We start from the raw sequence: 25,981 nt of genomic DNA, 5'->3' as shown, positions 1-25,981 counted from the left end.
TACATACTGCACTAAGATAAAGAGCTCACAGACACAGTCACCACTGCTAGATGGCTTTATTGAGTGTCTCAAACCACATTTCCCCAAAGGTAATCCCCTAATTTCCAACCTTCACGTGAAGTTAGAGGCCTTTTTATTGTTGTTTAAACTCTCCACAGTGCCAATTCTTCCACCATCATCACCAAAAATAAGTCATCCTTTCTGTGGCCCCCTCAGCCATACTTTATTGAGGAACCCAAACCATGTATTTTTTCAGGGTATTTCTGCATCATTCCCAGTTCTTCCATCTTTCCCCAACATTAACTGCAAAATACCCTAAGTACTCTACGAACCAAGTGTGTTTTCCTGCTAGAAGCCTGAAGAAACCACCGTCAGCAAAACAGTGTTGGTCCCAGCCAGGCTAAGCCAAGCCAAGGTGTGGGAGGCGGATGGCGAGAGGAGGAGAACGCTCGCTCTGGTGCTGCCTCTCTCGTGCTTCGACAGCAAGTTCTTCAGGCACTGTCTGAAGAGCAGCTTTCACGAGAGCATAATTAGCTTTCGGAATCGAGGTACCTTTGGCATCCAGATTACTCATAGGCTCCTTTGCCTTGAATACTTCAACATCGCTGGTGGTTTGGACATTTTCAGCAGCGAAATGCGTTCTAGACAAGGCTCTGGGGCTGCCCTGCCAAACCTAGATGATACTTCCTGGTCTGCAGAGTCCACATTTCCACCTTCTCAAGTGGATCACGTTTGGCCCTTCCAAGCTCTTGTGCAGTGATATGTATCCATGGACAATGTTTTCAGCAAAACACTTTTTCACAAGCACATGGAAGACTTCCATGACCCCTTGACTGAAGATTTTTACCAGCAGCATCAAAATATTTAGCAGCTGCTTACAACAGAGATCTGGAGAAGACTCAGTAGCTCCTAGATTCTCTTGCTCTCTCCACCTCCGGTCCTCCCTGAGTGTTGCTTTCTGTTTGGCCTAAGACTTCAGTCACACTGAGCCTGGATTGCCTAATAAGAGAAGAAAGAGTGCAAAGTAATTTTATGCACATATCCTCCTGACAAAGGCATCACTGCACAATCCCAGCTCTCCAAGTTGCTTCTAGAGCTGGCACTATTTGTGAGTTTTAGTAAGACATGCAATGAGCATCATGGCCTTTTCTCCTCAAAGCCTCCAGCTATCCTTCTTCTTTCATCCCTTTAACGGGGATGGAAAGAAGGCAGCACTGAAGGAAAAGCCAGAGTCCTGGTCTCTCTCAATTTTGGTAAAGAAATACTAATGTCCTTGTCCTGCTTGTCTTCTTGGCCACTGCAAAAGTGAAAAACTGATGCAGAGCTACTGGGCCAAGGCAGGGCATGGATTTTCAACAAAACACCTCCTTACAAAATAAGCAGCAACATCTAATGCTGGGAAAACTATATCAGCACTTCTCAGACTGGTATGTGAAACACACCAAAAACCAAGAGCAGAAGGACCGAGGTTTGGAAAACCTTCTGTGTCATGGTTTCTTTAAATGTTTGCACCACACAGACCTGGACACACTTCTAGTCAAAGACTCGAGCAGGCAGAGCTGTTCCTTACCACTCCGCTAACTTCTGCTCATACAGCTCCCTGCGCTCACGATTTCTCTTCTCCTGCAAGGTCTCACCAGCAAGCTTCTGCATCATCATTAGGAGGCCTCCTGCAGGGATCCTAGAGGAGGAAGCGGAAAAGTCACAAGTCACCCAGGGGACACACAACAGCAATAACTTACCAGCATTGGCAAACAGAGCATGCAGGGGCCACCCACCAGATCAGTGGCACGTCACACTCCCCAATACTCACGTAACGCCACAGATGAAGGCGCTCCTATTCTACTGTCAGTTGCCAAACACAGCCTGTCTTCACCTGTGACTTGCTCTAGCCCCTTCAATAATGTATTTTGAATTTACTCATTGACAGGCACACATAGGTCTAAGGGGTGGAAGGATTTATGGTGCTCAAACAACCCCTGTAGATCACCTACCAAACAGTCACACCCCTGCTTAGCTTCTGTCCAGCTCTGCAGGTACTTGCGTTTTCATCAGTAACTCTCCCTCGGCTGCTTCCAGGCTGGCCCACAGCTGACACCACCCTGATGGTGCTAAATAGCACATACAAACCTCATTCTCTTGTCCCTGCAGGATCCTCAAATTGACTTGTGAGGATATTCATAAGTTAGTAATGTCACAGAATCATAGAATGTTAGGGATTGGAAGGGACCTAAAAAGATAGGGACCTCAAAAGATCATCTAGTCCAACCCCCCTGCCGGAGCAGGAACACCTAGATGAGGTTACACAGGAATGTGTCCAGGCGGGATTTGAGAAGAAATCCCATTTCTGCTTGAAAAGGCAGACTTCTCCTCAGTTAAGAGGTCATTTTCCTGATGGGCAGAGCCCTGGAGAGAGAACCATGGGTTCCTCCAAGCCCAGGGAGCTCTAGGAAATACACAACTGCAAGACATACACGAGGATATGTGCCACGTTACAGCCTTGCGTTGTGCAGCCCAACTGTGTATTGTCTTCCCAAGTGTTTCCTAATGGCTGCTGCTCCACATTTCAGCTTTGATGGAGCCTGTTTTGTAAAAAAAATATTTTTACATAGATTAATAATCTAGGGGCGGGCAGTTCCCAAGGTGCCTCCTTCTTCAAAAGGTGGTATCATTACATCCCAACACCCCTTGCGTGCTGTCTGGATTCTGAGCTGCTACAGGAGCAGCTGCTGATGAAGCTGAGAGGGGAGCCCAGAAGCTGTGTCCTGCGCTCCTGCCTTTATCCACAGACAAAACAGTTCCTTACAGCAGATGCCCAGTGCTTCCACACACAACCGTTGGGCTCAACAGTGACAATGCCAAGGAAGGGGAACAGGAGACATGGCTATAACCCATCCTCATAATTTGCTATTTAACAGTAGTTTGCATCTCCTCTAACAAGCATATAGTAGCAAGTAAGATGCCCTATTGAGAGCACCAAGTTCTCAGCACTGAGGAAACAGCACAACACAAATCAAGAAAAAAATAAGAAAAAAAAAAAGATTTGAAGGCTGGAAGAAAAGTCATCATCATGAGGTCCCAAGAGAGACACAGAACATCCCTCAAGGCAAGAGAAAAAGGGAAGCTTCTGTAGCCTCCTGTCATTTACAGCTTGGTGTGCAAGGCCACTATCGAACAAAACCTTCAAAGAGTAGCTGTGTCTCGATAACTCAGCAGCAGCAGTTGCAACTCACCCAAACACTGTTCCAAACACGACGCCGCCTGCCAGTCCCTGAAGGCCCAAGTGCATTCTGAAAAGGGCTCCTGTGAAGGCTGAAAAGAACCACAAACCCACTGAAACCACAAACAGCCCCCCACCAGCCATCACATGGAGGTAGAGGGAGCTGCTTTGCTGCATTTCTCCTCTCCACGGGCTGATATCCACCTTTAACAGAGCAGAAACCAAGCACCACAGCCAGCAGGAGGGACCCTCACCAAACTGTCACCCCAGCCTGAGACACAGGTGCTGCCACAGCTGGAGCTGAGCTGCTGCTGCAACACTTCCCCAGGTCTTCATTCACATGGTCTCTGCACTAAAACATTGCACGAATCTCGCTCTGCTTCAGGAAAACTCCCCAAGAAATGCTAAGAAGTATCTATGAAAGTAAAACTGAGCTCTCTGCAGGCTGGAGCATGATCCCTTCCCCCTCTCTTTTTTCTGTTCAACAGCAGCTAATAATAGCACCTGCCATGTAAGGCAGAAAATCAGTAAAGCACGTCTCCAACTGTAAGGGCAATTAAAGCCTGTAAAACCGAACAAGCAGATCACTTATCCGGGCCCCTATTGCCAAAAGCAGACATGCAAAACTTGGCATGAGAAGTGTAGTTTATACACTGAACCATTACAAAGAGCAGAAATAAGAAATGCTCTTCCTGCCAAATAGGCGGTTATGAGAGCAGGTTATGCTCTGAGTGTTGCCTTTTCCCTAATTTTCACCCGAAAAAATCCAGCAAGTATTTTGAAGATGGACTGATAACTGCAAAACTCCCCACTGGTTTCAGAAGTGCATCGATACCTCTCTCTTACAAATACAGGCACGCAGCAGTTAAACAATGGAGCAAAGTCACAACTGCAGCCTGTAGAAGAGGAAACAAAACCCAGGAACACAGAAAGCAGTGTACTGCCCAAATCTGAAAGTTACAGGTTTCTGCTTATGCTTTTCCGTTTACGGCCCTGGCTCACAAAGACAAAAGTACAGAGAGAGACAGCAGCCTTACCTCCTGCGGAAGCAAAATGACTGATAGTGGTTTTATTGCGGTACACAGACAGACCAGTGCTCACCGTGCTGCAAAGATAAGGCACAGAAGAAGTCAGCAGTTGCACATGGAAGAAGACAGGTAGCAAAACATGGCCTGAAATAAAGCTGGATTTCATTAAGCCAGCCCTCTGGCTGCCTCTTACTACCTTGTTGCCCTTCTGTCCAGAGCACACACACACCAGCCACCAGTGCCTTGATTTCTGTGACTCTACTGCAGGCAGCTGCACAGCCAGAGGCCGGGGAACACCAGGATTCACAGCCTGGATCTGCGATATTTTTTCTTTTTCATCAAAGATTTTTTTTCTTCCGTCTTATGTTCGAGGATAGAATAAAGTGAGCAATGAAAAGGTCCTGTCAGTCAGGAATCCTGATGTAAGACCCCAGAAGCTGAATCTGTGTGTTGGAAAGATCATGCCTGAGAGACGGTCCCTACCGCTAGAGCTAAGCCACACACACAATGCCAGCAGGGTCACCTACTCTTGCGGTGTGACATTTCCCACCAGGGCAGCTACACCACCTCCTCTGAAAACATTAGCCAAAACACTCTCTGTTCTCAGTTTGGCAGCCACGTCCTCCTCAGCACTTTAGCGAGTCTACTGCATGACATCTGCAAGTCAACAGCGACCTTCCTCTCCTTCCCAGAGCTATCACATCACCCTGGCCTTTGTACAAGGTAAAATTAAACTATTTGGTTTTAAACTGCAAAACTCAAGATTCTCGCAACAGCAGGACAAAAATCTTCAACTTGGACCTTACAGAAACGCTGCTGAGCAGCAAATAATCTTCTTCCAAAGCCTTTTATGACGGGGTGGTGGTAAAGGGCGAAGATCTGGCTGCAGGGGAGACACCTGGTGGAAGGTGACGAGGCAACACGCCAAGCCCAAGGAAATGTAAAGAAACCAAAGGCTCCAGGAGAGAAAGCAAACGGTATGCTGGCTGAACCTAAGAACTAAACTAAACTAAGTGGAGCCGAAGAACCAAGAGAGACTGAGGAAGAAGGGAACAAAAAAAATTAGGGAGACGGAAATACAAAATAATGCTCATCGATACTGCTGGTGTCTTAAAAGCAGAAGGGGAATTTAAACAGAACATACCTGCAGACACAATCAATGCAGGTTTAGGGCTACACATAAATTTACCATTTTGATTGTGTGGGAAGGAGATATTACTAGTTTAAAATGGCATTATTTGGAAGAGTGTGCTTAGTTTGAAGCTGTATTGTCAGCAATATACTGACACATCTGGGGGACAAAAATGAATGAAGCAGAACAGTACCTCTGTCTTGATTGTGTGTATGTAGTAAAAACGTGAAGGCCTAAAGAGGCACATACAACTGGTAGGTCTGACATTCAGCAACTGCTTAATAACAAGACAACCATCTGCAAGAATTTGAGGTCAAGAACAAATAATTATGAGTAATGCTAGTGTATACAAACTAGGAGTAAGGAGACATAACAAAAAGGCGAAAAATTAGGGTGGGACAGAAAACTCTTCCAGAAACAGCCAACACACTGTAACACTCTCCCAGACAAAAATGAAAGAAAAAAAAAAAAAGAGATGAAGCAAAAGCAGAAAGAAGCCATCAAGTCCAGGGAAGAATGGTATTCAAGCCAATAACAGCACGGATTAGATGGAAGGAATGGAGCTTTTTCAGTTTTAATTGTAGTTCACTACAAGATCTGAATTCTGGGATAATTATAAAAGGTTAAAATCCTCTTCATGTTCACAACTTATCAACCAGACTCAGGGTTAACATGACACTCTGAGCCTCAGTCCATCACCAGCACTCTCTCCAGGAGCAGCAAGCACTGTGGCACACGCCAGCTCTCCTCCCGCTGCCATCGGGAAACACTTACTTGAATATTGTCACAAAAGCCGCCACTCTCCAGCTCCAGCGCCAGCCATAGCGGAGGAAGCTCCTGAGACCAGCCCGGTGCGCGGATTGCTGTGGGGAGAGAAGACATGGGTTAGAAATCACAGTTCCGCTCCTCCTGATACCCTGACCCTGAAGGATCAAGTCAGTCACCTTCACAGGAAAAGCCACCAACAAGAAAATCAATCATTTATTCCAGTTTGTAACATCAACTGGTCTTATTAATCCTGGTGCTGAAACACGTCTGGAGGAGAAGGGAGAGCTTTCTTAGGACAGTATGGGAGAGCAGCAGAGAAGAAAGGAGCAACCAACTAGAAATTAGTTCTTAATTATCATGAGTTGATAGATATTAATAAACAATAGCCATTAATAAATAATAGTCAATAAATAATAACCATAATAAGTAAACAATAATCACCTACTTTAAATGTTAAGAGACCATCAAGCTCTGCAGTTTAGCACTGGTGCTTAAAACTTCAGCAATAAGCAACTTTTAAAAAGACATGATAAACAGAAGCTTCATAAAAATTACAAATACTGCAGTTAATTCCATGAAAATACATAAATTCTCTCTTCCAGTGCCTGTGGTGTTGGTGCTTAGCCTGGGTCCAGATACAGAAGAGTCAGTAGAAGGACAGAGTGAAGCCAGGCACCAATACTTTGCAGACAGCTACGCTGGGGCCAAATCTAAATAGTAAATGATGTAAAATTAGGCAGATCTTTAAAGATTTTTTTTTTCCCTAATAATGCAGGTAACCAACATTTTAAATGAAGAAGAAACCTCTAGAAGTTTAAATGAAGAAAGCTCTGAAAGTTTGACTATATCTACAAAATGTCACAATTGCTCTTTGTTGTGAGGTGTAGCGATAAGCTAAAATAATTTTAAACTGTCTTAAAATAACAAGCATTAAAAACATAAGAGGACGACAGCAGTTTGATGCTATGGGGTGAGTTCTCTTGCTGATGTGCTGAAGATTAAAAGACAAAAGGCTTTTCAAGACATTAATTAGCCATTTGACAGAATGGTAAAGGTTATTATCAACTTTTTCTGTGACAAAGGGCAATTTCTGTTAAGTTAACCGTGCGGAATTCGGGTAACACGGAACGGCTAACCTACACAGCGGCTGGTTAGACAGACTGTAGGTGTTTGCACACTTAAACGCCTCGGTATTTTTATCAAAACCAGGCAGCCGCTCGGAGCTGCACGTTGTGCATCCCACCAACACAAGGGCACCCGGTCTCCCAAGGACTCCTCCTGGTGTCACCACGAACCGCCAGCGGCAACTTGTTCCACAACCGAAGCCCTCGGGAGGCCAGAGGGTTCCCCGGGAGCCCCGCTCCGTGCGGCGGGAGCCGACACCCAGCGCTCCCCCGCGGGCAACCCCCCCGGCCGGCCCCGTGTGACCCCCAGGCCCCGCAGGCTCCGCGGGTGGCGGGGCTCGTACCACGGCGTCGGCGCGGTTGTGGAAGAGCTCCCCGTGGCTCCGCTCGATGAAGGCCTTCCGCGCCTGGTAGAAAGCGGGCAGCCCGCCGTACATCCAGCCGACGACTCCACCGGTGAAGGCCGACTTGAGGATGTTCACCGTCTCCTCCGGATACTGCTGCCGCTCGCTGCAAGGGGAGGGAAGAGCTGGGCTGGCGGGGGGAACGGCGGCAGCGCCGGGCCCAGCACCTGCGGACACCCGCAGCGGCCAGGCCCGACCCGACCCAACCCAACCCGGCCCAGCCCGGTGCTCACTCGCGCCGCAGGAGCTCGCGGAGCCGCTCCCAGCCCGTCTGCGGCGGCGGCGCCGGGCGGCCGAACTGCGGGGCAGCGCCGACCCCCTCCGCCATGGCCCTCCCGGCGGCTCTAGCAACGCCCCCTGGCGCCCCGGCGGGGAACGGCCAGAGCGCCCGCGGCGGAGGAGACCGGCCCCCCACCCCCCCACTCAGGGACAGGTGAGCGGTCTCGTCGGCTCTACTAAGAGGAAAGGGTCGGGGCTGGTTTAAGAATGTGGGAAAAAGAAAAGAGGGAGAGGAAAGAAGGAGGAGAGGAAAGGAAAAGAAGAAAAAAGGAAGAGAGAAGAGGGAGAGGAGAAGGAGGAGAAGAGGGAGAGGAGAAGGAGGAGGAGAGGGAGAGGAGGCAAAGAAAGAAAAGGAAAAAGGAAAAAGGAAAAAGGAAAAAGGAAAAAGGAAAAAGGAAAAAAGGAAAAAAGGAAAAAAGGAAAAAAGGAAAAAGGGATCGGACTGAAAATTCCCCAGTTCACACAGGTGTCTTACCAGCATAAGTTTCCAGCCACAGTGGCTGGAAGTAGAGACACCCTGAATATTGCTGTGACAGAAATACACGCTTCACCTTCTTCAGGGAAACAGCTGGGGGCTATCCAGATGTTTTATCACAACTCTGGCTAAGTAATGATGAATCCAGCAAAACTCAGTTTTTGTCTGTTTTATTCCAAAAAGCATTTAATAAAAAGTATTTTAAAAAAATTATATGTAGCTGTTTTGGTTTCTCAGACTGCTATCTCTCCATTGACTAAAAATACAAAACCAGAAAAACCATTCAACTCTTGCACAGTTCTTTTCCTTAGAAACCAGGCTGTTTGAGTACCCTGATAACCCAGGCACCGGCCACGTAACTGGCACACTGCCCCAGCAACCGGCACCTGACAAACAGCGCTGGTTGTCGCATCCCCATAGCAGGGCCCGGCAGTGCCCCGAGGCTTGTGTGCGAGCACATACGTGTGGATGTGCACTTGGCGTTACCGTTCTGCGTAGCGTTTTCCTCCTCCCTGATCCAAGGAGAGCAGAAGCTGTTGCTATCACTCTCTTCCACCAATGTGCTGCTTCCTAAGCCATGAGGCCACTTTACCATCACGGGTGCTTACCCCAGAGGCAGCAGCCCTCCTGGGATCCCATGCTGCTACCCTCCCTCTTCTGAGCACCTGTCTGGATGCTGCTTCCTACCAGGCCTCTCAACTCAGGAGCCACAAAGCATTCTAGAAATTGCACTCCCTCTGGGCTGAGCAGCCTGTAGTGGGCATAAATACAGTGAGTGCAAGCAACCTGTGACTGAGCTCAGAATGAGTAATGTGAGGAGTAGCTGCCACTGTGTGACTGAAGACATTCCCTCAACCAGACTGAAAAAGGAGTGTAAACAGCAGTGGGAAAGAAAAGCAAACACTGAAGTGAGCAGATGCGTTACCAGCCTCAAAAAAACCCAACAAACAAAAAACCCCACAGCCCTAGGAAGGTAACAGAGGGGATCAGAGCAGGGGATCTGTGAAGATCTGGGAAAAAGAAGATCTGCCTCTGTGTATACTTTCTCCGGGCTCTTAAAGATGCCTGGCCAGCCGACCGGTGTTACCACGGGCCCAGCTCTGCATGGCTATGCAGACACCCAGCTCAGCTGTCAGAGGATGAACTGTCTTTATCTCAGTTGCCAACTGTTTGACTCTGCTACGTGGCCTTAGCACTGCAGCAACATCACCACCATCATCATCACCACCAGCCGCTTCCCTATGAGGTAGGTAGTTGACCTGCGCAAGGATCCTTTGTCCTTTCAGTGGCACATCAAAGCCTCACCATCAGCCCCTAAAACCTGACATAAACATAAGCTCCAGGCTATCTAAAAAGATCACCCCAAATCCCCAGTACCTGCTTCTGTCAGAGAACACCTAATATCCCAAACGCTATCACACAGGTGAGAAAACATCGAAAATTTGCCAAAAAATGGGCACATATCTCCCAGCTGATTGTAGCTGACAGTCTGTGTACCTTGCCAACAAGTACAGAGGACTTGGTAAAAAGTCCAGTAAAATTAACAGAAAGGCTTCTCATTGACTGAATGGGATTTAGGATCATTCTGAAATGGGTAGTAACTAAATCCCAAATGCTAACAGCCCTCTTCCAGACATGAAGATCACTGCCCCATTTAATAGCCATAATCCAACATTCTACTTAACATTCCTATGGCGACAGTATGACCAGGTCCCGCTGTACAAGAACAATTTCAAAGTCACCTATTGCTGTTCTCCTAGTGTAAAGGGTGAGAAGTCTGAGAGAACAAGAAATAAGATACACTGATCTTCAGATTTCCACAGAGATCAGTTTGAGCTGAAGAGGAAAACAAAGGAGTCTCTACAGTTCTGTTTTCAGCCATTCAGAAGTGATCTCACTGTAGCTCTTCCTCCTTTTCACTTTGTAAGTCAAGGTTTGGGAATATTCAGACAGCAGATGCTCCCAGTAGCAAGAGACGTCCTCCATCTGCAAGTGCTCAGTGATGAATTGGCGTCCCCTAGAGATACACAAGGCACAGTCAGAACCAATTTCCAGTTCCTACAAGAGTCTTTCGTTTTGCTTTATATGTGTATCAACTTTCACTCTTCTGTGTTTCAAATGAGAAACAACATGCACCGCTCTGTACCGTCTAGTTTAATTTCACATTTTTCACTCACGCTCACAGCTCTGACAGTTGCAGTGCTTTTGTTATCCTCAAGATGGTATTTGTTATCTGGGATAATAAATATCAGCTTTCACATATCAGATACAGCCTGAGCAGCACCGATGCAATGCTGCCTCAGAAGCCAGTCACTGCCAGCCTGGATACATTATGCTTATAACACAGACACAGTTCCCAGGGGCCAACTCACCTCATACTGAGAAGAAAGCTCCCAGCTTCTGAGAGCTTTCAGTGGGGTTCCTGACATGGGTCACATGTGAACCAAAGACCGATGCATATAATCTCGTTCTCCGCTTCCCCCTGCTTGTTACGAGTTCCTCAACTCTCCTGCTGTTATTGCAGAAGATCAGTTATACTACACCCTATTAATACTATGCTTGTCTTTGAGAGGTAACCCCTTCAAAAGCTGCATAAGAAAATGCTTTGGAAGTAGAGTGTCTGATAGCCAGAAGGGACACACAACTTACCTCTCTGAGATTTCTTGTGCTATAGCATCATTTTCCTTTACAAATTGCAACAGCTCCCTAAAATTAAGACAAAAAATGCTATGAAACAAGTAGCTCAAAGGAGAACACTGTCCCTTAGCTAAACTATTGCAGAGGATGAGATTAAGGATCTACAGCTGAGTGAGGGACTGGTGCTCCTCATTTAAGAGCACAGAAGAAACCTGCCAATCTCAGTTGTTCCATATCAGTTCTGGACAGCATGCTGAAATCTGGGAGCCAACACATTTTTGGCCCTGCAATACATTCCTCTTCCCCTCACCCATGCTGCAAATTTAAGTGCCCAGTGCCTTTGGCTTTCAGTGAGGGTGACAGACCTCCACACCCCAGTGAAACTGTTCTAAGAAATATGAGCAAAGGATTCTTTAGGGGCAGCAAGGAAAGGAACATGACCTCCACAAGCTTCTGTCTGATGCCTACAGTGGAGACACTTCTTAGCATGATACCAACGAAACTGCCTTCCCAAATACATCAGTCTTTTCCTGTGGCACACAGTGCTCCCCCCGAGCACATCTGCGGTCTCACACCTGACGTTAGAGAGGTCTGATCGGACTGGGATGTAGTGGACCCAAGGCTTCAGCTGTGGGTAGAAGAACTCCAACCACTCTTCTCCAACATGGAAGACGAGCGAACCACACAAGAAAAGGTGTTTCAGACGGAAACTGGCAGCCACTCCCCGGAAATTAAACAGATACCTTTAAAAGGAGAAGCAAAGAGAGTGACCTGATCACACTTGGCATTTAGGGAAGAAATGCACTTAGCAGTTGGGCTCTGAGGCGGGGAGCAGATGGGGGTCTCCCTCCCACTAAGCCAGGCACCTGTTGCTGCAACAAAGGCAAGACGTTTATGTGAAGCTCCTCACAGGCAAGGTGAACTAAGTTAAGGATGTGCTAGGTGAGCTGCTGCTGCCTGTCAAAACTGAGGCTAAAAATCAAGGTGTGCTGCTTTACCTCCGATAAAGACACCTGGCTGCGACAAACCAAAAGAGGCCTCACAGACAGCTGCCAACAAGGCAGGGAAGGTCACAATGTGGATGCTGATCCTGTGACTCTATACTTCAGAGAATTTCTTACCACAAGGAGCTTTTTCCCAATCCTCTGTTGTCTTGGCGTGAGCTTTTTTGTTCATTGTTCTGCTTTGCCACATCTATCTCGGTTGTTTTGTTTTGTTTTTTCCTCTGGGATTCTGCTTTAATCTGAATTAATTGCTTCATATTAACTTGGGAATGCAACCCTAGGAGGTTAAACAGGCTAGCACACAACAGATGGACCTTGCAGATAACAAAGAATCCACAATTTTGTTTCCCATATTTTCTGCCAAGTTAGTAAAGTGGGCTTGACTGGGGGAGGATTTCTCTTAGCAAACTGTATCTCAGAGGGATGTTTGTTTGCTTACTTGCTTGAATTTTTAAACCCACATTTCTCCAATTATATGGAAAGCTGTTTTTCCTGTGGGTAAAACCCCTCGGTACACAGAAATAATCTTTGAAGTTGAACATTTTGGGCTGGAGGAAGGGAGTTCTTCCTTTAATTAAGTTATTTGGGGTGAAATGGGGATTATATATTATATATGTTTGGCGTGAGATGGGAATTACAGCTAAACTTGGTTCAGCAGTAAGTTACAAGGAATAAACCTGAAATTATCTTGCATTTTTTGTAATACTTAGGAGCTCAGGGCAGGGATGAGGAGCTTGTTGTACTAGGAACTAAACAAATACACATAGAGAAGTGACAAGAACAGGGGTCTGGAAGTGAGGAGATGCCCCTGCCCAATTCCAGACACAGCTTCACCATCTGTGACCTCAGCCAGGTCATGGGGGGGCTGCTCTCAGACATTCTGCTATAGCACCAACACTGAAGAAAGTGGAGAGAAATTCATGTTGACCCTACCAGACCCTGAGCTATGAGAAAAGTGTGTGAGAATGTCTTGGCCCATACTGTGCGAGGGGCTTAGGAGGCATCAGGAATTGGAACGTCTCTGAGTAACAGAAGGGAGAAATCTGGGCAACAGTCTAGTGAAATATAAAATGAGACAAGTCAATCACATTTGCACAAAAACACAGATCCAGCCAAATGCCTGAGTTCTTCTATCAGCAGATTCTAGCTGGTAGAATTGTAACTAGGCAATTTTAAAGCAAAACATCAGACATACAAGTACATACACACTAAGAGGATGTTTTGGTTCTTTTACACAGAAACCCACAATACTACACCAAAAACCGCTCCCTAAAGTAGTTAAAAAACAAAATAAAAACTACAATCTCCCAGACAACATACAATGTGTGAATCAATACTATATCTACTTAATCATATTTCACGTTCTCTCTTTTACTATATACATCCAATGGCAACACTTGCCCCAGTATGCATCTGAAAATGATTCCTTAGTTCCGTATGTCTTTGAAGACAGTAATGCTACCACTGTAGCACTGAAAAAACAATTTGGAACACACAATTTGTTACAGGAATACAAAGAACAATTGAAAGAAAGCCTTTCTTACTAAAAAAATAAAATAAGATTTTCTATCTATATGTTTATTAGCAACCTAAGACCTTTACTTCCCCCAAAGCACTTTATTTCTCCTAACCTGACGGAGGAAAACTGATACTGGAAGAGGCTATGCTAAGCTCCCCAATTTTTAACCACCTTGTGTCTTTTCACAATCTTTCCTGTCTGCATGGAGCTGGTCACTGGAATCAGGTCTTAAAATACAATGAGACCTTATACCATGCAAGGACAGAAACAGCCCATAGCCCTTGAACAGCTTTACTAATCAAAACTCTTACTTGTATTTGCAGTGATCAACCAGTGGAATTTCCTTTGCAGGAGGCTTCCCTAAGGTGTCCTTAAAATAAACAGAATTTTTACAAAATCAATAAATTTTATATAGTGATTTCATATTTGCTTTTCTTCTCAGAAACAAAGCTGAAGTCTCAAAACCCTCCATTCCCACCTCTGAGAAAACCTTCTCTGGTGGGCTTTTAAAAGAATTATGAAGAATTTGCGGCCCTTCAAACAAGAAAAAAAAATCAGTAAATTACACACTGCGTGTGTAATGCCAGCACAAATACACTAATGATAATGTTTAGCTGGCAGCTACAGGGTGGAAAACAGCTTGGACAATGGACTATGCGAAGCCAAGTGTAGACGGATTAGCCAAGACAGTCTGAAGAGAGCTGGACTGTAGACTAAGTATGGAACTAAAACATTATCAGCAACAGTTATCAGAAAGACCAAGCAATGGAAATGACAGAAAAAGGTTTAAAAAGACTGACAACACCACACAGGTAGCTTGAGGCTAGAAGGGGAAGAATTGGATTGGCATAGGTTAATTTTCTTCTGTGTGCTAGTTTCCTTGAACAAGAAGTGTAGATGGGAGAAAAATGTTTGACCTCTAAGGCTCTAGAGACTCCTTCCTTTCATTGGTCAGAGAGATGTGGCCATCAAAGGATCTACAAGCCCCCCTTAATCTAGACAATCACCCACAACTTTCCACCAAGATGCACCTCTGTCATCAAAGCCCCCATGTAGTGCGACCCCTTCTGGCCTTCACACTCAGGATCCTGACAGACAACACTCACAAACCTTCTCAGATTTCCAAGCTTGGTTTTTAGTGTACTCAGCATCAACAAGTTCGGGGTTTTCTCGAGACAGCAGAATGAGGGGATCTCTTTCAGGGCTCGTTCTGCAAAAGTAATGCTGTATCAGTCATTGCCAATCCACCTGACCCAACGCAGCTAACAAACAAGAAGACTCAAGATCCTGCCCCTTTATGAGGCTGATCTCCCTATGTGCCCCAAAAACATTATTAAGTGCCTACCACAGAGTGTATTTCTGTCCAAGGGCGTATAAGTCGAAGAGAATGAGTTATGTGTACCAAAATTATTCGAGGCCCTGTTTCTTTATTTCACTTACTAAATATTTCACAGCATGATTTGAGCAATTCCCAGGACAGATCAACAGAGATGTTGCTGCCTTCAGGCCTCATTCAAGGAGTGCCAAATATTTTAAGTCCCTTCTAAGTCAGAGAGCTAAGAAATGTTAAGCATCTTCAGCACTTGATCACTCTGACACTAATTTAAAACACTATTGATAAGCAAGGTTATTACATCCCCAAAACTCATGCCTCGTCATCTCCTGAGCCTACCTAGTAAGATTTCAAATCCATCCCTATTGGGAATGGAGGAGGAACAAAGTGTTGGAGGAACAAAAAGGGTTAACACTGTTTTCAAACTGTCACTGAAGAAAGGGCAAAAATAACCTTCTCTTACACCCCACCACTCAGGTAACTTAAACCAAGAATACTTGTTGATTCCCTGTCAAGCACTTGCCATAGAGAATAAAGTATTCATACTGGCAAGAAGCATGCACATCAGTATAAAACCTTTAAATTTGTATCATGCACCTGCAGTTCACTTCAGAGAACAAAACAAGCTGGTTCCTAGTGTGAGAGTTTTACTCCTTAAGAAATAACGTAGCAAATGATCACAACTTCTTTTTCCAATACTAGACTCATTATAATGAACTAGTTGCAAATGGCAATTCTTATGGAGAACCACTAATGGTGAAATGCTGCTGTACAAAATGTCTCAATTTCCTTACTTTTAAAAAAATACACTCTGGGTTACACTTGTTTAGGTCTTGAAGGTACAGAAACTTCTGCATACAGACAGTTGTCATGGTATATGTTAGTAGAATCTCCTGCTAGAAGAAAATTACGCTCACCTTGATCCTCGGAAATATCCTTTAGAGATTTTTTTCATCCATGGCCATTTTTCTGCAGACCTGAAAGTATTGTTTATACATGGCAATAAATGATTTAATAAAACCATGAAACAGAGGCTCTCATCCATTTTCACAGCATGATCTCTTTTTCTTATTATTTTTTTTGATGGAAATCACTTTCTTCATTATAGCAGAAAAAAACTCCCAATCAGGTCCAATGAAACAGGTTTTCCTGTGTATACTGTGTTTAAGGCAACTTTTCAGAACACCTTTCAGTCAAAACACTGAATTACACACAACTCCCTCACCAGACCTTTAAGGACATTAAAATTTAACTAAAATTTGAATCCACTTTTTGCATTGTTGCTTTATCTTTCGGTACTTCACTGAATATGAATAATGCAAAATACCTGGAGTTTCTAATCACTGTCGTTTCCCATGTAAAAACAAACAAACAAACAAACAAACAAAACAAAAACAACACAAAAACCTCACAAACAAAACAAACAACAACACCAAAAGCCCTCAAAACAAGCAAGCAAGCAAGCAAAAAAACAAAACAGCAACAAAAAGGCCTGCATGGTGTTTTGCATTTAAAGCACGAGGATTCATTTTTTGCCAAATAACTTTCACTTTAAATCTAAGCATATCTTCAAAACAGCTGTTCACATGTTTTATTTCTGTCAATGCAGTCACCTGCCTCCCTCTGGGGAGCTCCTTGTTGTACTTTTTTGTTACACCTGGCTTGACATGTAGATCCTGATTCCCAAACTGATCCGTGCAGGTCAAGCTTTGCATCTGCTTGTAACTCAGTGACAGAAGCAGGGTTCACTGGGAAAGCAGGGACAAGTAAATGCTTTGGACCTTCATTATATTATATCACATTATATCATCAGCTATGACTAGTCCTATAGATCTTCAGATTTTGAAGCGGGAAACATTCAGTCTCGCATTCTGATGTTAAGTGATTAACATTAAGGTGTTGGGTTTTTTTCTTATCATGTTTCTCTGTTCACTCACTGTTGCATATTGTTTGTCATTCTCCGTGGGAAACAGCCCCTTATTCTGCTAATAGTCAAAGATCCTGCCAAAAGAAAGACTCCCAGTCAGAAACATCTTCTGTCTTACTATTGGCCCAGTAACGACTCTTGATTCTTGGGAATGATTCCAGGTTTTTCTATTGCATAACACTCAAGGAGATCTAAAGAAGGCTTTTCTTTACCCTTCCAGAAGCTTATACAAACATCCTGTATCATCCCTGCAGTGAAAAAAACCACAGGTCTTTACAGAAGTACTTGGAAACAAAGGAAAATATTTCCATGTGTCAGGGGAGATTTCTGCAGGCAAAAGATAACTGCTGCTTTATTGACAAACCCTCTCCCAGCAAAAATGATAGTTATCTGGCCCTGATAGCATGAAGAATGTGTCTACTTTATCCTCTGCATTCCTTACCAAAGTGTTGCAAACAGAGAAGCTAATTATAACTTGTAGTTACGTCACCTAAGGTTTCCATGGAGAATTCTTATACAGCATTTAGGTTGTGTGCAGTTAATGAGAGGCAGCAGGACACACCACAAGCCAACAAACCTACGACCTTGGACTTCAACATTGCCCTAATGCCTTCCAGTGCTAGCTGGCTTTTACTCTGAATTTGTCTTCCATTAAACCTCTCCCCCCACACATATCCATTTGCAAAACATACCTTCTGAGGTCTTCTCTCATGAGGTCCCAGCGTCCTAAACCTGTTGGGTAAATTGGCCAGACAGCTGGTCCTCCTTCCCAAAATGTCCAGGCAGGATACATGATATCATTGTATTCGGGTGTCTTAAGAAAAAGGAGAGTAATGTAAGAAAAAGAGTGACATCTATTTCAGTTTACTGACTGATACTGCCAGGAATGAACATCCTTCCTGGGAGTTCTGTCAGCTTTCTCCATTACTGTTCCATAACAAGAATAAGAGCTTTGTGGTCACGGTGGTGTTGCTGGGGTCCATATAAAGACAACCTAATACTGAAACGTTTCAATGATTTTAAAAAAGGCTGAGTCTTGCTGCATGACAGCACAGGACTTCCATGTTAGAAAATAACAAAAGAGATCTATCATATAGCTGATTAGTAAATAGCAGAAGACCTGTGCTCCACTCAACTTTGTGCCTGTGTATAGCTACAAATATTTTCTACTGTTCATAAGTTAAGAGGCATTATTATCTCCTTAGAGAAAGGGAGACATGTAGATACTTTGGACATTTAAGTTTCTAACACTTCAGTTCATTCCAGCCTTCCTAGAGATCACTTAACAATTCACTGCAACAAATATCCAGGTCATGTAGGAATTTCAGTTCCTCACTCCTACTTGGATGTTTCAATCCCTATTTAATCAGAGGGAAGATCAGCACTTAAGTAAGGCTAAACCCTTTCAAGAAACTAGACTATAGGTCACTTCCTTGCACTAGTAGTAAACTTACAACTATGCATCTATCTGTCACCTGGAGATCAGCTGGAGAGAGTCCAAGGCCACCAAGATAGTTAGGAGGTTGGTGTACATGACATATGAACAGGGCCTGAGGAATGGGTTTGTTCATGCCTGGTAAGAGGAGGCTTGGGGTTATCTAAATGCTGTATCTTACTACCTAATGGGAGAGAAGATGGAGACAGACTCTTTTCAGAAGTGCAGAGATAGAATGAGAGACAACAGGCTTGGATCACGAGAAGGGAAATTCCAGTTACATACTGGGAAACATGCTTTTGCTTTGAGGGAGGTCCAACACTGGCTGTGGACACCCTGTACTTGGGGATGCCCAGAACCAGGCAGGACACAGCCTGAAGCACCCTGATCTGTTACAGTTGGTCCTGCTCTGAGTGAGGTGATGGACTGGGTGACCTCCTCTGGTCCCTTCTAACTTTAGTGTGTGCTTCTACAATCTGCTCCTTCTCTGTCCTTCTATAAACAGGCATTGATAAAAAAACAGGAATGCTCCACCAACACCCCAGGGTCGACCTTCTGATATGCAGAATAGGACAATCCTCCAATCCTCTATGCTTTCTGCCTTAGAAAGCACCCTGGACCAGCATCCTGTAGCCTTCCAAACACTGGCAGGTTAAATGTGAGCTGTGCTTTGGTCACTGGGTTTCAGTTGAGGACATGGCTGAGGTTATAGTTGAGATATGGGACAACGGTGACTGGAGAACTTGGTTTCTTGTGGGGACGTGCAAGGCATCTGGGGGCAGGATTATGAATATGGCTGCAAAGACTGAACTCCTGCAACCTGTTCTGTGTTAATTTGGGTTCTGCTGGCTAGAGCTAAGGTTGTCAATGGTCGAGGGGCAAGACAATTAGCTTTACACCTGGCAGTGAACATGGTTATTGAATGACAGCGTTTGTGATGTTGTACTGAAATTCTAGAGAGAATTTTAGGATGGCTGAGCACTAGACAATAGTTATGGGTCATATGACTGTTCAGACTGCACAAGCTGAAGACCTGGGTTCAGAGTAAGATGCTACAAGTTAGCAGAAACAGAATAGAGCCTGAACTAGCAAGAGAAAATGGTCTGTTGTTTCTTTTTGCACCTTACTGTCTCTGCTGGGCTTCAGCCAAAGATGGGATTGTGATCAGGGTTAGGTAGCAATGGTGCAGGATTGGGGCACATTGGGCATACACTAAATAAAAGCAAGATTAGCTGAAGCTTCACGTGTAACAGTATTTTGTTGGAAGGGATAAGACACTATGTTATAGTGAGGTTTAACAATGAGAGAGGTAGGAAAGCATATGGAAGGGCTCTTGAGTCTGGAAACGGAGAAGCAAACAGAGACGTCTCTATGTGTGTGTGCACCTATGCATGTGTGTGCAGGTGGGAAAGCGAATCCAGGGGAAAAGGGTTCACAGGAGACAGCAATATTACAGAAAAGAAGATAAGAAACACTTATCTGTGCTACTAAAAAAGAGGACTAAAATATTTATATTAAATGACATGAACTGTATGACAGCTGACTGATGATCAAAAATCCTTAACAATGCTAATTAAATTAAATTAATGTAGTTACGGCTACAATTTTAACAGAAGAGTTGTAGCAAATGACAGTGATGCTGGCACATAACACATCCAGCTGTGCATCACTCCACTGTAGCAGTGGTATGTTTTTTGACCTGGCAGAGGAGGTAATGAGGGGAAAAACTGTTCTACTAAATAAATCTGCAAGTCTGTCTCACAGAAAACTGGAAGTGAAAGGAAACATAAAGAGCAAAAAAGAGCAAGCAATTTTGACACACAGAAAATCTGTGGGGAACCATCCTCAAAAATACATTCCCACAAGGAAGGAGAACATGCATGTCACAGAAATGCTCAGCTTTTAAAGGCGTGCCCACCTTACTGAAGGAGAAGATTGGGATGACGGGTTTCATCCACTTGGGGACCTGAGGGTAGTCTCGCACATTGATCACCATTTCCATGTCAGGGAGGCGGCTGATGATCTCCAGAAGGAAGTGCTCAACTCCACTGCATCTGTGGAGAAACAACATACGGCAAAGACCTATAAGGAGAAGGGAGAATCCTGCAGTCTCTTGCAGGCCTTTCTCTCTGCACAGGAGCAGAAGAGATGGTGAGCCTGAACCATATCATGACGTAGGCTGGGAACTGTCTATAGCAGCTGCTGACCCTCAACACAGTACAGACACCACTGAAGCAACCCATCCTGTTAAATCTGGCCTGATCAGCAGCTTTCTGTGGGATCCCACAACCAAACAACCTTTTCTACACTGAAGTACAACAATGACATTCACCTCTTGCTACATTTAAGCCTCATACATAATTTTCTATGCTCCTGCTCCAATAAGGAATTCACACCTCTGAAATATCATTGTGCTCAGTGACTTTCAACTCAGCAGATTTGGAAGTACTCCCGTGTCCCATCTATGGAGGTGAGATCTTCTGCACAGCTCTTACCTTGCAGGGAACAAGCAATCCTGCTCACGGTACAACTTGTTCTTAACGATTTGGTAGTGTGTCCCGAGCTTCCGGCTCACCACATCTGATATTATCTCCTTGGAAATGCCACCTTGAAAGGGAGCCAGGTCCTGCTGCCAGACACTGAAACAAAACAATCAGCCATTATTATGTACAGTAGGGAGGATACTGTGCATTGAATAACTGCAGTACACAGAACAGACTTATAGCTAAAGCAAGCTCTATGTAGCTTTCAGGAGCTATGGTACATGTGGCATAACGAAGAATTTAAGTCACTTACGCAGAGACTCAAAGGTCCAAGCTTCACTCCTTGATTATGTGCTATCTGCCTGACAGAAAGCCCAGCACAGGACTGAGGCTGAATCAACTTGGACAACTCTAGCTACTCTCCTGGAAAGCACCTTACACACCCTGCCAGGTTATGGGTAAAAGCCTTCAGCTCACCTAAACTTTGAGTTGCAAAGCTTGTGCTCTGGCTTTCCATAAATGATGGGCCACACCAAGACCAAACTCCTTACATAATGTCATGCTATTTAGACATTAAAAGAAAGTAAGAGTCTAGTTGCAAGGAGCAGCATCACCAAATAACGCTGTGTCCAGTAAAAGCCAGTCCAGCAGTAGAGACCTATGTAGCATGTGTTCTGTGACATCTCCACATCACCAGTGAGCTCCAGGAACGCAGTATGAAAACATAAACCTAACATATATAACAAAATGCGTAAGAAGGATGCAGTTTATATAACTTTAGTCTAAAGGTCCTCAGATCATAGAATCATTTCAGTTGGAAGAGACCGTCAGGATCATCAAGTCCAACCATAACTTAACTCTAGCACTAAACCATAACCCTAAGAACCTCATCTAAACGCCTTTTAACCCCTCCAGGGATGGTGACTCCACCACTTCCCAGGGCAGCCTGTTTCAATGCCTGACAACCCTGTGAAGAAATTCTTCCCAATATCCAATCTGAACCTCCCCTGGTGCAACTTGAGGCCATCTCCTCTCATCCTATTGCTTGTTACTTGGGAGAAGAGACCAACACCCTCCATGCTGCAACCTCCTTTCAGGTAGTTGTAGACAGTGATAAGGTCTCCCTTCAGCCTCCTTTTCTCCAGGCTGAACAGCCCCAGTTCCCTCAAGCTTGGAACAGTTAAGGAACACCATCAGATTGTAACAACTATGGAGATCTCTTCCCCACTTTTGGCAGACACTGCATCAATGCCTTAGTTTAATACAGCACTGTTGGGGTGATCCAGCTGTGAGGGTGGTCAAACACCAGTACAGGTTGCCCAAAGAGGCAGTGGAGTCTCTGTGCTTTAAGATATTCAAAACCTTACTGGACAGAATCCTGGCAACCTTGCCTGAGCAGAGGTGTTGGTCTTGATCTCAGAAGATCCCCCACAACCTCCAGGATTCTGCTATTTTGTAATCAGGTAGAACACAGTAAAACTTCATAAAGAATTGCCATTGTGCAGATGGGCAGACCACAGATAAGCAGTATGACAGGGATGAAAATGTAACAAACTTGAGAACTGGAAAAAAGTTGAAGTTTTATGGCACATCCATGTCATTGTTGCCTAAGTGACAACTGAAAGTTAGCAAGGAACAAGACAGGGCCTTCAGTCCTTGGCCACTGAGTCCCAGAAGACTAGATAAAAGTAGAATTTGGTATATGGTGAAAAGTACTGGCTTTCAGCATTCTGCTGCATAATTACAGACTTCCAAATTAGCTATCAAAATGAACCAAGTTTCTTGAACATCATACAGCATACATCCTGCATTATCTTCCTGGATTTTTTGTGATGCCTGTCACTATAGCAGTGCTCCTTGAAAACCCTTAAGTGAATGACCGCTTTAGTGAAAACTAGGTTTCAAGACTCACAGCAACCATAACTTCACACTACTATCATGTTCTAAAGCAGATTTTGGAAGTTGTAACCACTTGGGAAAGTGTTCTACCCAAAGGTGGGCAGAAGATGGTGGAGTGTATGTTTAAAGATTAGGAGACATCTTTAAGCTGTATCTGAATTGGAACTTGGGAAAAAGACGGGAATGCTGAATTAAAAGAGACTTTTCCTCATCAATATTCAAGCACAGTGAAGACCAAAAACTCCAGAGTGTATAAACAGTTGCCCAATATGACTCATCTGATAGTAAAAGCACTCAATCCACCTTCCCGCCCCCGCCAAAATGAGTGAGCACATCTGGTACTTTTAAATAGGAGGCTTAAAGCTGGGCATCTGCGTTTCTGCATTTGGAATCCTAATCCTAAAGTCAGAAGAATATGTTGACTCTTCTCTGAGTTGCTTCTTATCCTTTAAATAAAAACACTGCTCGAAGGCATCAAAACCCCCCACTCCTACAATCTATGCCCACATGGCAGTGATGATCTATGCACCTGTAATGTCTGTCACACTGCAACCGTGCAATACTAGCGTGAACAGAAAGGAAGTTTGGTTTGGCTATGTCTACATGGCAGGTCAGCCTGCACTTGTACCGCCTACAGTAGTCTTGCATCACATGTGAGCCTATAAATCTCTGCACTAAATTCACTGTAGGGAGATTAGGCGAGCATTTCAAGTCAGAGTGCTGGCATTATGCATAATGCTCCATGGTTATAAAAAAAAAAAATAAATAAACAGAACTTGTGTCTTCCTGAATGAGCTCTTCTTGGATGATGCTTTAGTCATGTGAAAGTCAGGTAGTTAAATATCCACCATCAATCCAATTCTCACAAGCAGTGAACTAAACTCCTAAAAAGAATGCTAAAAAGTGCAACACGCTATCATGCCAAATGGATCTGTGTTCTGTAACAACCCTTCTTAACCAAGCTATTCACAATATTTTGCACATACTTGATTTCTTCCACTTTTAAAAGCCCACAAGAAAGACTTGTTAGCAACACTGCACTGAGAGAGAATGCAGAAGTGGATTGTTAATACAGAAACATCACCGACTGTGTATGGGTTTATTGTATGATCCTATGTGAGATGCTGACATAGTGTTTGTTGTTCAGTCACAGCAGACAAGGACAGTGACCAGTCTGCAGATGGACACACCTTCTGTTGGACCTATGGAGGCCAACCTGTTTCACACAGAGCGATCTGGACCAGCTGGATCATTGGGCTCAGGCCAATTGTATGAGGTGCCAGGTCCTGCACTTGGGTCACAACAACCCCAGGCAGCACTACAGGCCTGGGGAAGAATGGCTGGAAAAATGACTGGTGGAAAAGGACCTGGGGGTGCTAATTGACAGCTGGTTGAATATGAGCCAGCAGTGTGCCCAGGTGGCCAAAAAGGCCAACAGCATCCTGGCTGGTATCAGGAATAGTGTAGCCAGCAGACTAGAGAAGTGATTGTGCTGCTGTATTCAGCACTGGTGAGGCAGCACCTTGAATCCCATGTTCAGTTTTGGGCCTCTCATCGTAAGAAGGACATTGAGGTACCAGAGAGTGCAGAGGGTGACAAAGCTGGTGAGGGATTTGGAGCACAAGTCTGATGAAGAGCAGCTGAGGGAACTGGGGCTGTTTAGCCTGGAGTAAAGGAGGCTGAGGGGAGACCTTATCACTGTCTACAACTACCTGAAAGGAGGTTGTAGCATGGAGGGTGTTGGTCTCTTCTCCCAGGTAACAAGTGACAGGATGAGAGGAAATGGCCTCAAGTTGCACCAGGGGAGGTTTACATTGGATATGGGGAAACATTTCTTCACAGAAAGGGTTGTCAGGCATTGGTTTAAAAGATGTGTAGATGAAACTCTCAGGGACACGGTTTAGTGACAGTATTAGGAGATGGTGGGGCTCAATGATCTTAAGGGTCTCTTCCACCCAAAATGATTCTGTGATTAATAACCTCCTCCTTAAGAGCACCGTGTCATATGATGGCTGCAGATGTGACACTTTAAAGCCCAAATATTCTACAGCTAATTCCCGTCCATCAGTGCTGGCAAAAGCATTCCCTCCCATGGCCACCGGCCTGTGCAGTCAAAAGAAAACCAGTCTCTCACCTTTGGTGGCAGCTGCAATTTTCCTTTACACATGGCTTATAGACTTCCACAGCTTTCTTAATTTGGTCAGTTATCACTTTCCATTTGGCATCTAAAACACACAGGCAGGGAAAAAGCTAAAAGGAATTAATGCACTGAACTACCGCCGCGACTAGCAGGAGCTGAGCAGGATTTCTGGTTCGACTGGCATCACGGCAAACAGCAACGCAGCAACAATGCCACCGGGGCACCCGGCTGAGGGGGCCGGGGAAGGGGCGGAGGAGGCTGAGGAGGCGACACGGGACGCTCGGGCTTCCGACGGGGACACCCACCCCCCCCCCGCCGGCCGCGTCCCGTTCCCCCTCCCCCGGTAACACCCTCACGCCCAGGCGCCCCGAGGGGCCCCAGGCACCGCTCACCTGCCGCGCCGGGCTCCAGCCACCACACGGCGGCCACCACCAGCGCCCAGAGGGCCAGCGCCGCCCGCCCCATGCCGCCGCCGACAGCACCGCCCTGCGCATGCGCGGCCCGCCGCCGCCGGGAGCGGCTGCGAGGTAGTGGTGCCCCGAGCAAAGATGGCGGCTACGGGAGCGGGCGTTGTGCCGTGGCTCTTGATGGGAGCTGTAGTTCCCGCGGTGGCTGGGCGGCGACGCTGTCCGTCCCCACACAAGGCGTGTGTCTCGGGGGGATCCCTGCGGGGGCGACGCCGTGACCGCAGACGGCTTTTGCTGCTTAAGGAAGTAAAGGCACTGGCGTGGCGGGGGCTGCGGTAGATGGGCACTGTGTTGCAAAAACGTTCACTGCCAAAAGCAAATATGAGTGTGCATCTGTGATGGGCATAGAATCGATCACAGAATCATTTTGGTTGGAAGAGACCATCAGGATCATCAAGCCCAACAATAACCTAACACCGTCACTAAACCATGTCCCTAAGAGCCTTGTCTAAACACCTTTTAAACACATTCAGGGATGGTGACTCCACCACTGCCCTGAGCAGCCTGTTCCAATGCCTGACAACACTTTCCGTGAAGAAATATTTTCCCATATCCAGTCTCAGCCTTCCCTGGTGTTACCTGAGGCCATTTCCTCTCATCCTTCCGCTTGTTACTCACGAGAAGAGACCAACACCCTCCATGCTACAACCTCCTTTCAGGTAGTTGTAGACAGCAATACAATCTCCCCTCAGCCTCCTTTTCTCTAG

The 25,981-nt window shown here is 45.3% G+C and overlaps 2 protein-coding genes across 2 annotated transcripts; both read right to left on the bottom strand.

Annotated features, from left to right (window-relative positions):
- Positions 1-41: 41 nt before the first annotated feature.
- On the bottom strand, positions 42-8,038 carry TIMMDC1 (translocase of inner mitochondrial membrane domain containing 1). The gene is made up of 7 exons (XM_065862705.2): positions 7,910-8,038; positions 7,617-7,782; positions 6,155-6,243; positions 4,258-4,325; positions 3,234-3,312; positions 1,571-1,681; positions 42-999 (listed from the first exon to the last, which is right to left on the bottom strand). The coding sequence occupies exons 1-7, from the start codon at positions 8,002-8,004 to the stop codon at positions 900-902; spliced, it is 708 nt and encodes a 235-aa protein (XP_065718777.1). The 5' UTR covers positions 8,005-8,038; the 3' UTR covers positions 42-899.
- A 546-nt stretch (positions 8,039-8,584) lies between these two features.
- Positions 8,585-25,307, bottom strand: POGLUT1 (protein O-glucosyltransferase 1). Its single transcript, XM_065862707.2, has 11 exons — positions 25,200-25,307; positions 24,802-24,892; positions 20,781-20,924; positions 20,204-20,339; positions 17,543-17,664; positions 15,841-15,900; positions 14,701-14,800; positions 13,902-13,960; positions 11,643-11,810; positions 11,080-11,136; positions 8,585-10,447 (listed from the first exon to the last, which is right to left on the bottom strand). Exons 1-11 carry the CDS (start codon positions 25,270-25,272, stop codon positions 10,291-10,293), a joined length of 1,167 nt encoding a protein of 388 aa, XP_065718779.1. The 5' UTR covers positions 25,273-25,307; the 3' UTR covers positions 8,585-10,290.
- Positions 25,308-25,981: the final 674 nt, after the last annotated feature.

Source organism: Patagioenas fasciata, chromosome 1, assembly GCF_037038585.1.
Source record: "Patagioenas fasciata isolate bPatFas1 chromosome 1, bPatFas1.hap1, whole genome shotgun sequence".
Classification (NCBI taxonomy): Eukaryota; Metazoa; Chordata; class Aves; order Columbiformes; family Columbidae; genus Patagioenas; species Patagioenas fasciata.
This window is presented reverse-complemented; position numbering and strand designations above follow the sequence as displayed.

What these genes read in the sequence shown, in the direction of transcription:
- TIMMDC1 (XM_065862705.2), bottom strand. Translation starts at nt 8,004, where the DNA reads ATGGCGGAGGGGGTCGGCGCTGCCCCGCAGTTCGGCCGCCCGGCGCCG. An exon ending in GCTTTTGTGACAATATTCAA is followed by an intron (nt 4,326 to 6,154) that starts GTAAGTGTTTCC and finishes TTATCTTTGCAG; the next exon opens with CACGGTGAGCACTGGTCTGT. An exon ending in TCATTTTGCTTCCGCAGGAG is followed by an intron (nt 3,313 to 4,257) that starts GTAAGGCTGCTG and finishes GGTTCTTTTCAG; the next exon opens with CCTTCACAGGAGCCCTTTTC.
- POGLUT1 (XM_065862707.2), bottom strand. Translation starts at nt 25,272, where the DNA reads ATGGGGCGGGCGGCGCTGGCCCTCTGGGCGCTGGTGGTGGCCGCCGTG. An exon ending in GGATATTTCCGAGGATCAAG is followed by an intron (nt 14,801 to 15,840) that starts GTGAGCGTAATT and finishes TTACTTTTGCAG; the next exon opens with AACGAGCCCTGAAAGAGATC. An exon ending in GTTGATCACTGCAAATACAA is followed by an intron (nt 11,811 to 13,901) that starts GTAAGAGTTTTG and finishes CTCCTTTTAAAG; the next exon opens with GTATCTGTTTAATTTCCGGG.